At 42.4% G+C, this 14,933-nt stretch overlaps 1 protein-coding gene across 3 annotated transcripts in view; it reads left to right on the forward strand.

Moving 5' to 3' along the window:
• The window catches only part of ACOT9 (acyl-CoA thioesterase 9), a 34,123-nt gene extending 20,544 nt beyond the window's left edge, over positions 1-13,579 (forward strand). For all 3 annotated transcript variants that reach the window (XM_090062232.1, XM_090062241.1, XM_090062249.1), the window contains 7 exons: positions 1,219-1,286; positions 4,348-4,459; positions 6,613-6,703; positions 8,421-8,506; positions 9,495-9,582; positions 9,780-9,930; positions 10,183-13,579. In XM_090062232.1, coding sequence (XP_089918358.1) covers positions 1,219-1,286; positions 4,348-4,459; positions 6,613-6,703; positions 8,421-8,506; positions 9,495-9,582; positions 9,780-9,930; positions 10,183-10,271 — 685 coding nt within the window. In that variant the 3' untranslated portion in view covers positions 10,272-13,579. The remainder of the gene's footprint in view (positions 1-1,218; positions 1,287-4,347; positions 4,460-6,612; positions 6,704-8,420; positions 8,507-9,494; positions 9,583-9,779; positions 9,931-10,182) is intronic.
• The last annotated feature ends 1,354 nt before the right edge of the window (positions 13,580-14,933 follow it).

Here is a 14,933-nt window from a genome sequence, read left to right on the forward strand (position 1 = left end):
TATGTAATGATGAAAATGAATTAAGTTTTTATCTTAAAATAGATCAGCGCCCTGACATATAATTCAGTTGTTTCATGTTTGTTGTCTAGTTTATAAAATGTCAGTCTTAAACAGATCCTTACTAGTGTAGTATTTGAGACCTTTATAGTCTTTAAATAAGATTACAGCCTTACCATCCCACTACCAAAGGAAGTATTACTGTCTCTATGTATCAACAGGCAGTTGAGTCACAGAGAGCCCAAAATGAAACCAAATGCCTTTGCAGCAGAAATTGACCTTAACCACTAAATCATCCATCCAAACCTACAGCTACTTTCCCAAAGTATAAAGAGTGCAAAATAAGAAAAAGACCACTCCACCACTCAGATCAGACAGAGAAGCTGGGCTCTGCGCCATGGCTGGGAAGTCAGTAGAACGGCTCAGTCATGCTAGAGATGAAGAGAGTGAATTCTAAACAAAAGAAATCTCACAGGCATTTATCAGCCAGCAAACCCCTGGAAAGATGGGGACCACACATAAGCTACCTACTTGGGTAGTTATGGTAAGAACATGTTGTCTGTGTGGTTGGGTTTTTTATGTTCTGAACATAATATTAGCAGCAAACAAGGAATTGCAAAAGTTACAGAAGAGGAGGATTCTTAAAATAAATCAGCAACTTGTCTTGCAAAAAAATGCTTGATGTTGCTAGAATTAGACTGTAATAGAAGTATGGAGAGAAATAAGCAAATGAGTAGAACTCTTGTCAACTTTCTTTTTCTTGTTTGGCAAGTGATATATATGTACAGTAAACAGCTTTGGTTGCTGATAAGGTTGTGGCTGGAAAGTGTAGATTATGAATGCTTCTTCTCCCAGAATTTTTCTGCCACTCAAGGTCAATTTTGTTACTATAAATTCACAGCTTGAATTACAGCATTTATAAATGGTTTCCTGTTTTCTTTAAACTCTTGTATGAAGGGTTTAGTTACATTAATGCTTCTTAAAAGGATTATGATTATATGAGGGAGTCTCCTTTAATTACTATATCGTCTGTTGAGCAATAACCTGTGATATTCCATATTCTGTAGGGCACCAACAAGATGTAGCTTTCAGTTTTATAAAGGTGTCTTTTTTTTTTCTTTGCATAGGGTGTATGTTAATAGAAACAAAGGGATGTCTACTGATCTCTACCCTTATGTATCTACCAAACCTGTAAACTTTTAAAATTATTCACATCTGCAGGCCAGCATTTGTTAATCCGTTAATTCCTGATGGCCCAAAGGAGGAAGAAGTGTTCAAGCAAGGAGCATGTAAGTAATAATGTCTGTGTTCTTTGTGGTAGTGTGATTAACTGGGAAAGAATGGAATTCAGAAATTCTATTACCAGGATTTGCCATTAATTTATTTTGGGGGAAAAAATTACTTTCATCTCACAGGTGTGATAGAATTCTTGGAGAGGGATCTGATTTTTGAAATACATCTCCTTTTACATCCTCCAAATGTATAAATGTTCAGATGCAGGGTGTTGTTCAGGCCCATATATGATTATTTCTGTTTTAATATGACACTGGTACACTGAGTGTTGAACTTAGTCTGAGAATAAGGAAGCATGATGTATTGTAATTCAAACAAACAAGCAAAACCCAAATGTTTAGTTCTGTGCTTTCTGAACTTTTACATCTTGCCTTGTCTCTCTTATTTGAATCTTGGCACATAATGTAATTTAATATTGTGCTGTAATATCTAGTCTTTAAAGCTTTCTCAGGATAGCATTTAAACATACGTAATGTTAAGTATGTTGTCAAGTCTCATGTTAAGTGCTGAGGTTCCCTGGTGATCTAGTGGTCAGGATTTGGTGCTCTCACAGCTTGGGTTCTATTCCTGGTTAGGGAATATGCTTTTTTTGGTGGTAGACGGGTTGTTCTTGGCCTGTAAGGAGGTGGGCAGTGGGGTCCTGCAGGGTTCGGTCCTTGGATCGGTGTTATTTAATATTTTCATCAGCGATTTGGACAAGTTTGCAGATGATACCAAGTTATGGGACAAAGTTAATACACTGGAGAGTAGGGAGCAGATACAGGCAGACCTGGACAGATTGGATCAATGGGTGAAACGAAATAGGATTCATTTCAAGAAAGATAAATGCAAGGTACTCCACCTAGGAAGGAGGAATCCCCAGCATACCTACAGGTTGGGGGATGGCCTCTTCAGGAGCTTGGAGGCTGAGCGAGATCTTGGAGTCCTAGTTGACTCCCAAGATGAACGCTGGCTGGCAGTGTAACGAGGCCATCAACAAAGCCAATTGCACCTTGTCGTGTATTAGCAGATGCATGACCAACAGACCGAGGGAGGTGATGCTCCCCCTCTGTGTGGCATTGGTCAAGCTGCAGTTGGAGTACTGTGTCCAGTTTTGGGTGCCGCACTTCAAGAGAGATGCAGAGAATCTGGAGAGGGTTCAGAGGAGGGCTCCTTGCATGATTAGTGGTCTCTGTGAAAGACCCTACAAGGGGAGGTTGAGAGATCTGGATCTCTTCAGCCTTTACAAAAGATGGCTGAGGGGTAACCTTGTAGCTGCCTATAAGTTTATCAGGGGAGGACAGCAGGGAATTGGTGATGCATTGTTTATCAGAGTGCCCCAGGCAGTAACTAGGAATAGTGGGTGCAAACTAGTGGAGAGTAGATTCAGGTTAGACATTAGGAAGACATTTTTTACAGTAAGGGTGGCCAGAGTCTGGAATGGGCTTCCAAGACAGGTGACACTATCACCTAACTTGGAGGTCTTCAAGAGGAGGCTAGACAGTCACCTGGCTGGGGTCATCTGACCTCGGTCATCTGTCAGCGGCAGGGGGTAGGACACGATGATCCATTGGGTACCTTCTGACTCTGTGAGTTTGAGGCCCAATTTGCTCGTCTCTTTATATCCTAAGTCACTTCCATGCTACTTGACGTGAGATATAGAGCAGGTTATTGTTCATATTACGTGTATACATTACAAATCCCTGTTGTTTCTGATGGCATGCATTATGAAGTCATCACAGTAAAAAACCACAACTTAAGCTTTAAGGCACAAGTTCTGGTGAACAGCTCTGGGCATTTTGTTTTAAGTTAATTTTTTGTTTACCTTCAAAGGTGAAAACGCACAAAACACCAAAAGCATCTTAGAAGTGTTTATTCTTTTGAAAGAAATCTATCGCATATTCAGTACATTTTAGAGTATTATAGTTTCAGTGATTCAAGAAGCAGAGGAGTTGCACACTAGGCCTGTGCAAAGCGGCTAGTATTTGCTTTGGATTTGGCTGATTTGGGGGACAGTGATTCAATTTGGTGATTTTGAATCGCTGTTCTGAATCAATTCCGGCGGAATCTAATTCAGAGATTCGGCTACCACTGAATTGGCTGCATCTCCGAATGAAATAGGCCCCATCCCCAGCCTGCTCTCCCAGCCCTGTCAGTGGCTGCCCCACCTGGCCCCAGTGTCCGGGGTCTTAAAAAAAAAAAAAGCCCTACACACACTGGCTCCTGCCAGGCAGGGGGTGGGATGTGATCCCCAATGCCCCATGCTGCATGGGGAGCACTCTGCCAAGAGTCCCCAGAAGCCCTGATGGCTGCTGCAACAGCTGGTGAGTGCGGGGCTCTTTTTTTAAAGAGCCCGGAGCTGGGGCCGGGCAGGGCAGCCATTGACGGGGCTGGGAGAGTGGGCGGGGGAGTGCTTGGGGGGCTGGCACCTGGCAAGGGTCCCCCCATGGTCCTGGCCCCACCTGCTCCCCTACTTACTGGCACGGAGTCTGGGTCAAGCTCCCTGCGGCGGTAAGTGGGGACTGGCAGAATCTCTGAAGTTCTCTGGATCTTTTCTGAATAGATTCGGACCTTTTTATTAGTCTCCCAAGTTCAATTCAGATTTGGAGATTCGGCCACCAAATCAGGCCAAATCTCCTCCAGCTCGAATCAGCACCCAAAGCTTCACACAGCCCTATTACATGCCCTTTGTTCTGTTCAGCTCTTTTGCCCTTGTTAGTATTCCTTGGTCTGCAGTTGCATTCCCTAGCCCATTGCTTCACTGAAGAACCCAACACACTCTAATGGCATTTCTGTGAAGTGACCGTTTCAAAATAAAGCACTTGAATGGATGAAATCCTGGCCCCATTGAAGTCAGTTGCAAAATTCCCAAAGATTTCAATAGGGCAGATTTTTTTTCCTTTATTTCACACACACTAATTTCCAGTGTAGTGTAAGGCTTAGTCCAAGAGACTCTGAATACAAAAATCTCTTAATCTGCTAAAGAATTAAAAAATGGAGGGAGAAGCGGATTCAAACAACTCAAAACTAAGCAGCACTTTTTCTTTTTGTCATGCTGTGATTTTTTGTGTTCTGTAGTGAACAAGATAAAGAGGACAGATTTCAACACTACATCCTTACTGAAAATGGCTCCTACTGCAGAAGAAAGAAACATTGTCCACAACATGTTCCTTAATACATTGGATACGAGGCAAGTAAGAAGAATTCTAGGTGTTTGCAAGAAGGGATGGTAATGTGTCAGTTGAGTGCATGCTTGTAAGGATAGGTAACTAGAAGGATTAGAGATTCTTTATTTGTCCATCTCATCACTTGAACATCACTTGATGTTGTCGGTTGTACCATGTATACAAGCACAAAGCACTTGTAGTGCTGTTTGATGTACTTCATCTATTTCTTAATTTTAACCTTGATGTGACTCTTGGGGCATTTGCTCTGCACATAAGTTTTGTGCCTTAATAGTTGGCAGAATCCTATAGAGAAGAGGTCTTCCCTGGCTAAACTGCTACATTGTACATGTATTTTAGGCAGCACCTTTTTGTGGACAGGTGAATGTTAGCTCTTTTTACAGATTTTGACAAGACTGGAAAAACCTGATGCTGGAAGGTATGTAGGCAAGAATACCAGAGTGAAAGAATTAAATATGATAGGGCAAATATTCTGAAAAAATGGAAACATTGGAAAGCTGTAGTAGAACTGAAACAATAGTAATGGAGGGAGAGAGAAAGCTGAAATATATAACTCTTCTATCATTAGTAATATGTTTAATCTGAAGTGAACACAGATTCTGGAAAGACTACAGGAAAGTAAGATACAGAAAGTCAAGCGAGAGAGACAATGAAAAGACAGAAATGGGTAAGGGAGATATTTTCTTATACGTATATTTTTATTAGGGTTCTATTTGTAAGTTTTCTGGAATAGCAGGAGAAGAATTCAGCCTTCACACAGCCATTTTGAACTTTGTTAACAAGAACAGTGCTCAGGGAAATCCTGAAATGTCTCTAGAAACAATATGAAAGGATTTCTGTTACTAATTCTAGAAGCTGCCAAAGCATTTCTCTTCAAAATGAGTAATGTTCCGTGGCTGCAAGTTTCACAGCTCTAGTGGATTTAGCCATTTATTCCATTAAAAATCAGTAGATACCTGGATAAATACCCTAGAGCATAGCTGCTCAACTGGCCCCTGGTGCTGGGTCAGCTGACCTGCTTGGCTCTCCAGGGTACATCGGGGAGCTCTGTGAGCCATGGGCCTGGGCACTATATCAGGTCCACAGGGCTTGATTGCAAAGTGAGTGGTGGCATGTGGGGCTGGGTGGAGAGGCAGCATGGGGCTCTGATCCCAGCACTTGGGGCCAGGAGGAGGCAATGTGGGATCCTAGGGCCTGATTCTGGCGTGTGGGACTGGGCGAACAGCATGCGTAGGCCTGATCCAGGCATGTGGACACAGCATCGGCCCAGTCTTCGTACACAAGGTCTGATTTGGCCTGCAGACTGGCCCCACGCCATTCATCTGGTCTGTGGGACCAAAAACATTGAGCCTGCCCTGGACAGGTTTGCTAACACAAGCTGTATGAGTGAAGTAGAAACAATCCTCAACAGTCTCCCTGACCCTCAGGGCCTTTCTGTTTAGCATGGTTAGGGCATACCAGTTAGCATAGCTAGAAGCATACAAGAGAGTCATCACATCCAGTTGCCTTTGACTTCCTAGCCCAAATCTCTGGTGCCCACTTACATCTGGGTCTACTGGGGGCAGTAGCCTTTGGCACCAGGCCAGAGTGAGGATTGACTTTGCCACTGGGTCCATAGCAGGGTGTTTTAGGCACTCTTTCTCCATGCCCTGATTTAATTGAAAGCATACAGTGGATTGACTTGGCATCTGGTCTCCCATTATAACCTATAAGAAAGGTAAAGGGCTTGATGAGGTTGCTGTAAGTATTTCACATTCACTGCTTTGTTGGTTTGGGTTTTGGCATGCTTAAGTGGCCCCTCTTTAGCTCTAATGCTACAAATGCTTATGCACATATCTCATTGAAATCACAGTTATCCCACTGACATGCTCAAACATGGAGTAGACTTGAGCAGAAGTGTTTGAAAGACCAGGACTTCAGCCTATGCCCTGTGTAGTAACAAGTCAGAACATCACACTTGATTATGGTTTTAAGGTCTGTTAGAAATAGCATGCAGTACTGCCACTGGTACTTCCAGTGTCACTTGAGTACCAGTATGTGTGCATGTATGCATACATAGATGTTCACAAGTATAGTTTTGAGTTTGCATTTGAAGCTTGTTGAGCGCTGTTAAATTAGGATACTGAATGTATTTTTTTGTGTTCCTTTGTTTCCGCAGGACAGTAAGTTTTCGGAGCCGTGTGCTACCACCTAATTCAGTGTGGATGGAGGACGCGAAGCTGAAGGGCCTGCAAATCTGTCATCCCCAGGTATTTCAAAGAGGACTGATACATTGCTGAAATCATAATGAATAAATCAGGGAATATATTTTGACATTGGATTGAAGACATTACACCTGGACTTCCTTTTTGCACTTAAAGATTTAAGTACAGTTGGCATTAAGATCATGTAAATTTAAAGGTTTAAATGTATTTCTTGGTCTTTTTAGACTGGTCCTTTTGACACTTAGTCTTCCCCAGGTGAGACCAGGATGATCTGTAGAGTTGGTGTTTTCTTGTAGTGTCACCTCTCCAATAAGAGTTTGTTAATTTTTAATGGACTAGTTTCTTTAAAACTTAACATACTTAAATAACACTCTTGAAAAGATGCAGTAGACTGCAGAAAAGATGCAGAAAGCTGGCGTTTTCCCTTAAAAAAAACAAAACAAAACAATACGAAACCACAGCCCAGATTAGATAAAAACAATTATGCTGTTCAAGGTATAGTAGGAAAAAATATTTAAAAAACCCCATTTTGTTACTTGGGAACATTAGTGTATGCTGAACAGATTTAATAGTGACATCTTAATTATAAAGGTTTGAGTAACTTCAGTACCAGCTTAGAAACAAAGCAGTTCTCTTAATCAGTGAAACTGTATAGGATCAGGCCTGACAAACTGCAGGTGAAGTCAGGCCTGAGCCACACTTCTTATTTTTCCATTAATGTTAATGGGAATTAGACTAAGCCCCAAATCAGTGATCAACTTGGCTCTTGGAGTCACAGAAGGTACCTGTAGATATGTGGGGGTGCTGCTCTGATGCCCTGTATTTACAGTGTGTCAGAGCAGACTCAGTTAATCAAGTCTGCTGGAGTATGCTAATTGGTGTGCCATAGCAGCCTCCACATCTCATGTATTCAGTGTCTCAGTGCTTCAAAATGGCAGTGGAGGTGTTTTAATTAAAGTTGGATGAACAAGCTTTAGTTGAGGTACTCCCACTGGTATTTTGAAGTGCGGGGACTCTGAATACATGAGGTGCTGCTGGTGCTTTAATTAGAGCAGTTTTTGGAGTCTCTGTAATTAAACTGCTCCCTGGAACATGTGTAAAGATGCCCAGAGGTGCAGCTGTGATTAGTTTGCTTTTTTTCTAGAGTTTCATAATAAAGCGATATGCCTGCTTATTATTTTACAGTGCTCTGAAATATACTTTGTGCTTTATAAAACAGTGAAGCAGTTCCTGACCCAAAGACATTGGAGTCTTATTCTATTCTTTTCTTTTGAATGTTCTCTCCAGGAACAGTAGTGGTTCTATTAATGTCTCCTCTTCATCCTTTATGACCTCTCTCTCAAATTAGCATGCACATACAGGAGCTGGGCACAGAATTTGTGTGATGTAAGCCCAGAGGTTACTAGCACTTAGCTGCAGGGCTCAACAGGTGTACAATTCCAGCCATGCAAATGCAAAACTGAAAGACACAGGTTGAGATCACTCCATAAAGCATTGAAGATAGGCTTTTAGTTTTTATATCTTTACTTTATGTGTTGAGTTATGTGGGTTATGGCTATCTGAACTAAGTAGGCAGAGTCATTTTAATTTTGTACATGTTTTAATAGTGCTTTACTTCTCACAGATACTCAATTTATATATATATGCTATGTATATTATAACAGGAAAGCAGATGAATGTGACAGGATTCACTCCCAGACTGATAGTGCATATATGTGTGTTTCTGTCCATTTGCTGATTGTGCTTGTGTTTCTAAATAAAGGAGCGGAACGTTTTCAATAGGATCTTTGGTGGTTTTCTGATGAGAAAAGCATTTGAGCTGGGATGGGCTACTGCCTGCAGTTATGGGTGAGTCGCAGTTTTGCACTGCATTCCTACTTGTGTAGTCCTAGAGTGTTTTGTGTGCATTTAATCAATGCTGCAGGGGGAAGCCGAATTATAAATGTAACAGTTGAGCAGTGAATCTGGAATGGATGTCATCCAGACAGTGGGAAAGTGCTGGGATTTTAAATGGCTATTCTGAACTGTGGGATGTGTGTTGTATTGGGCTGCACAGTAACTGTTACAGTAGATTGTTCCCCCTAGCATGATTAACAGGACATACGCCTTTTGTTTTCACCAAGAACTTTTAATTTTTCATTCTTGATTCTAGAACTTTGATTTTAAAGACGATGCTGCCATCCAGAAAAATATGTAACTGATGGAATCTGTTTTATCTTTAATGTACCTCTCTGAACTATTACAGTTAGGTTCTTGAGATGTACATACTGCTTAAAAATGTTGAATGTGAGTTCTTCTAGGTATTGGGTCTTGTTATAGTTTGTGTAATGCACAACTTCTGAATTTTACCTTCTTGTCACTTGCTCTTAGAAAACCTGACTGGGCTCACAGTCCTGCCAACATTTATGTGCATTCGTAATTGTAAGCATGTGAGCAGCCCTTCTGATGTCTGTGCAGTTATGCATGTACTTTAAAGTTAAACGTGTTTGTAAGCATTTGCAGGATTGGGGTCTAAGTGGTGAGATCTAGACATTTTGCTGTAAGTGGTGTATTACTGTGCTTTTTGGCTCCCTGATACAGTGTCACTTAGCCTGTGAGAAGAAAAAGATGACCAACACTGTAGTTTAAGAGTTTGTCAGTACAGAGGGGCAAGATGTTCCCTCAGGTTATTTATTTTCTTCTTGGTGCCCTGGTATTATTCTTAAACAGTTCCTTTTTATGTATTTAAGTGTCTCAATTTCAGCTGCATCCTTTAGTAAAGACACAAGGTGAAATTGCTTCAGGCTGTGCTGAAACATGAGATGCTTTTGATTACAATTTGTGTCTTTCTTCCCAGAGGTTCGAGACCTTTCATTGTGTCGGTAGATGACATCATGTTTCAGAGACCAGTAGAGATTGGATCCTTATTATTACTTTCCGCCCAGGTAGGAGTTGGTTTCTCTTCAGAGCTGTAAAGTCTATATTTTATTTTGTGCCTTTTTAGTATCAGTTGCTGGTGATGAACAATGAGCTGTGAAAGAGACGGTGATCTGTAGTGTTAGGCAGTGGAGTAAAGTCACTTGATTTATTTAGTACCCAAGGTAATTTAATAACTATAACTTCTGCTTTTACTATCTAATAGGTTTGTTATACAGAAAAAAACTATATCCAGATAAGAGTACACAGTGAGGTTTATGACACAGACACCAAGGAACACAAGACAACCAACATCTTCCATTTCACATTTATGTCAGAAAATGAGGTTCCTCAGATTGTGCCAAAAACATATGGTGGTAGGTGGCAATTTTAATGCACTGAATTAAATAGTATCCCTCTCCTGGGAAAAGGGAGACCTATCCTTCTCTTGCTTGTGGGGCCACACTTAACTGACCATCTCTAATCAGTAGAAATCTATATGCCCCTTCCTGCTGTATTATGCATCTTGTTATTATTATTAATGCTTTTCAGATTGCTTGACCTCTTGGGTTGTTGCCTGGTATTGAGCTGCTAATGTGTCTAGCTTTTCTTTCTTCCTGTTGTTTCAGAGTCCATGTTGTATTTGGATGGGAAGCGACATTTCAGTGCAACCATGAAGGAAACCAGAGAAGCAATGAATGCCCCTGCAGCAGCCTAGCAAAAGGCTACCTTTTGGAGGAGCCATCACCGAAAACTTCATGCTTCATGCATGCAACATGTTGGTGTTGGCATTCCTGCCCTTTGAAGCAGTTTGATTAGGAATGTAATAATCTGGAATTCATCAGGCATATTCAAAATGAAAATCATTTACTGCTATTTATACCTCTAGCTGGAGAGGCATTTTGATAGCCTAGTGCTGCTTTCTGCCCTCCACCCCCCCCCCGACCCTTTCTGCATTCCCATCCCATTAGAACTTCCATAGCTAAGATGCACAGCTTTTAAAGCCAGTTTTCATATTGCTATAGAAGGGTGAAAACATAATCTAGAACAGTGGTTCTCAATCTTTTTTGGACTCATAGTCCCCTTCATAACTCCTATAAATTATGGCACCCAGTTTCAAAAACTAATTTAAATATTACAATGCTTACCTCCGTGTAGAGAAGCCTGGTAGTGCAGGTAGGGGCTTCTATAAGCAGGGACAAGCCTGAGCCTGTACTTGTCTGCTTCATTTATCTGCTAATCTCTTCATACCTGCAACACCCTTAAAAGGATCTTAAGTCACCCCAGGATTCCTGTCAACTGCTTGAGAATCACTGATCAAAACTCTAAAAGGATACTGTCAAAATGCCACTATTTTTATCTTTTGCTTCACTGTCACCTTTGATTCTTCCTACTTGTTTCCCTGATACAGGAAAGCTTTCCAAAATGAGGGCTGCAAGTGTAATTCTGTTGGTTTATTTGTATACCTGTACCTGACTCAAGTTCTTGTCCAAGTCACATTGTAGGTTCTCAAGGACACTACTCAACAACAGGAGGGTGGCACAATGGGCACATTTTGTTGCATGTGCATCTTTCATCAGACAGAATTTTGTAAGGTAATTGCAGAGCCCTGCTGTAGGAGTCTGATGTACGTTTCCTATTCCATTTCGAGGACAACCTCCGACTCTTTCACCCCCCACAAAATGACCTTGCCAGATGTGAAGTTTGTACCCCTGTACACAGGATCCCGCTCTTCTTTTTGTGCACATGCACTCTTTTATTTAGCTTTGTAATGCAGCAAAGGCAAGATGGCACATGAGGCAAATTCCTGAGTAAATACCAAGGGAGTGGGCAAGAGGCTTTAAACCAGAATGTGTACTGCAACAGATAAAGCCTGTGTGAAGGCCACTTAGAACAGCATTGATCTCTCTCTGTAGGGCTTAACGAATCTGTTGAACAGCTCTTGGATCAGTTAGCGGGGTTGGGGAGACCAGCAGTATTCTCAGGCCCAGACAGGTTCCAACACACATGAAGTCTGTTGACCTCTGTTGCTAGAAGACGGAATCCTTGGCTATAGAATAGATCTATGCTTGGTCATAATGGCATTATAACATTTTACAGCTTTTACTACAAACAGCAGAAAAAATATTATGTCCACATGAAATTATGGAGCAGTTTTCCAGTGTGAAGAAGACTCAAAAACCTGCTTAAGTTTTAGAGAAAAATAAGAGGGGTGCATGGATCACAGGAATAGACCTAGATTAGGTTGTGACCAATGACAGGCTGTGTGTTGAGGAAGATGGAAGGTAGCTTAGAGTCCTTTATTTATTTATTTTTTTTAAAATGTTGCCATGGAAAGGAAAAGGAGGAGCTGTTCTTTTATGGAGATGTGCAGTTTGGGTACAGACAAAACCAGAGGTGTTTTAGTCATGTTAGTTTGAAGTCGGGCGGAAGGAAGGGTGGGTAGGGTTCAGCAACCTCAGGGCAAGACCCAGCTTGCCAAGAGATTGGCTCTGGCTTATGAAGGTCTGATCTCTTTTGTGTTTTATTAATGGTGCTCTGATACCCTGCTGCTGTTCGGCTGCCAGATCCATTCTGCTGTTTACCAGGAGCCAGCTTATCTCCCCTTGCTATCCCAGCCCTCCTTGCTTTGTGTAGAGGGTTGCTCTGTTGCCCTCTAATGATGTTTCCCCCAAAATGTGCTGCTGAATTAGCCAATCCAAATGCCAGCACATCTTTTTTGGGGAGGCTTCTTTATGGTGTGCTGAGAGAGCAGCCGTCAGTACAGAGCATGGATGGCTAGATTTGCAGTAGGGGATTGGCATCCTGCTGCGGTGGCTGGGTTGCAAATCCTGGCCTGTGCCCGAGGGTATCTGAATCATTACAAAGACATTTCAAAAGGCTACCTATAGATATACAGGTGAGATGAAATGCTCCCAAGTGTGACAAAATAATATCAGGAGCAGGTACTGATTGTATTGTTTTGTTCCACTTTCCATCTGTGTGGGTTGTCAGTTCTCCAGCATCCCAGAATGCATTGCGTTTCTCATCCCCTGTCTGCCCCCAACACACACCCCTGCTGCTGCTAGTGGCGTCCTAGGCTCTCTGCTGTTCAACACTTTAGTCAGTGATCCTGAAGTTGATACAACTCTGCTGTTTCCATTTGTGGACAACCCTAAGATTAGTGGAACAGTAAACGGTGATGAAGAAAAACAGTCATGTAGAGTTGGACTGATTGCTTGGTAATCTGGGTCCAGGCCAAACAAACAAACAAAAAAGTGTTATAAGAACTTGAGTTGAAATGTGTTGCATCTAGGACTAAGAAATGCAGCCATTGCCACAGAACAGGGTACTAGCTTGGAAAGTAACGACTGAAAAGGTTGAGTCATTTTTATGGACAAGTCAGTCAACCAAACAAAAAACTTTTGACAAGAGACCCATACAAATGATTCAGAGACTGGAAAAGACTCCCTGTAGTGCGAGTGGAGCTCGGTCTGTTCAGCCCACCAAAATATTAGTGGATGACTTGGTTACAGTGTATATGTAATGGGGAGAGAGACTGGTTTCTTATGACTCAAGTGGAGAAAAGCATAAGAAGAACCTAGGGTTGGAAGCTGAAGCTGGGCAGGATCAAATGGTCAGGCAAACTTCTGGCTTTCCAGAAACGTAAGTCCTAGAGCTGTGGATTGAGAGCTGTCTAGCTCCCTGCTTGCAATCCAGTGCTGGCACTGTGTCTTTCTCTATTACGTTTAGTAATGAGTTAAACTGGCTACCCAATACTGTAGCCTCATTTTTGTATCCAACTATAAATCAAGTTTGCCTCCTTTCCAGCTGCACCCCTTTTGTGTAGATTTTGTTTTTGTAGTCTTAAGGACATCATCAACAGTTCCCAAGACAGAGAAACCAACCCATCAAACAGAACAAGGTGCATAGTAGTGGAAGACCTGCACATTTGTAGCGTTCATGGAAAACTAAGGATGTATCCCAGAGTAATGTAAAAATATCTGAACAGTCACACTAGTTAACAAATAAACTCCTTGAAATATAGGTTTGTGTGTCCACTTATTTCACTTGTTCCAGTGACAAAGGGAAAGTGACTTGCAGCTGGCTCAATTGGTATTTTCAGTGGTACATATTCACAGATCCTTCTGGTTGGATCACAGGAAAGTAGGGCTGGAAAGGACCTCACAAAGTCATCTTGTCCAGCCCCCTCCTCAAGGCAGGATCATCCCAGACTAAACCATGGCAAACTACCTCTCTCTAAACCAGGGGTGCTTAATCCCTAGCCCTCAGGCCCTAGCTGGCCTGTGGGACTCCCCGTGGGTCTAAAAGGCTTGGCTGTGGGGGGGGAAACAGTGGCACTGTCCTTACTGCCAAATTCTTGCACCCATGGGGAGCCCTGGGCCATATGCACCTGATCCCAGTGTGGGGGACAGGGTGGGTATAGCATCAGGGCCCTGGCTCTGATGCTCATTCCTGTGGCCTGAACCCAGCAGGTGCGAATGGGTGGGCATGGGGGTAGAGTGGGCACAATCCCAGTGAGTGGGTCTGGGAGGGGGCTGCACTGGGCCCAACGTGGAGCTGGCACAGGGTCCAATCCTGCTTGCAGAGGGCTGTCACCTAGATTATACGTAGCCTTGCAGATTTGCTAGCAATAAATGAGGCAAGGAACAGGGCTACAGCCCAACCTTTTATTGCTTGCACCTCAAAACGGGGCGGGAGGCAGCAGTGTGTTGTCCATGGGGCAACTTCAGAGGAAGTTTGCCTCTGACTTCCCCTCTGGGACAGGAACATTGTCTTGACAGCAGGTCTGACTGTACCACAGGGAATTTATGGTTGGATGAAGCAAAAGCTTCTTCCTCTGCAGCACTTGTGCAAGTGCATAATAGCTCTGCACATCTAGCTTTCCGCTGTATGGCATAGAACTGGTGAGGGAGTCTGGCCCTTACCACATTATCCGCTATGGGTCTTCATTCCTGCAAGTAGCCATAAATATATATACTTTGTGTGTGTGTGTGTGTGTGTATGTATATATACACACATATCTATATAAAGCATTATATAGGGGACACTGATACACAAAAAGTTATATATAATTTATATGTATTATATGTAATTTAATATCTATTACATGATATGTCCATATTCATTGTAAAGTCTCAGGGAAACTGAATTCAAGGTCTAATTAAAATGGATTGTGTTGAAAATGGGAACATGAGGCCTAAGTAGACAATGTGCACTGGTGGTGCCATCTGCTAGTGTATTTTGGGATTAGTTGTGCCACAAGTAGTAAGGGCAGCCTCTGTGAGGCGAGGCAGATAGGGCAGAGAGCAGAAAGCAGAGCAGGAGATCAGGCAGGAGGAGGGGATTGGAGTGGCACCCAAAGAGGGTGCAGAGTGAA

The sequence above is a fragment of the Crocodylus siamensis genome, chromosome 1, assembly GCF_052110815.1.
Source record: "Crocodylus siamensis isolate JL-2025a chromosome 1, ASM5211081v1, whole genome shotgun sequence".
Classification (NCBI taxonomy): Eukaryota; Metazoa; Chordata; order Crocodylia; family Crocodylidae; genus Crocodylus; species Crocodylus siamensis.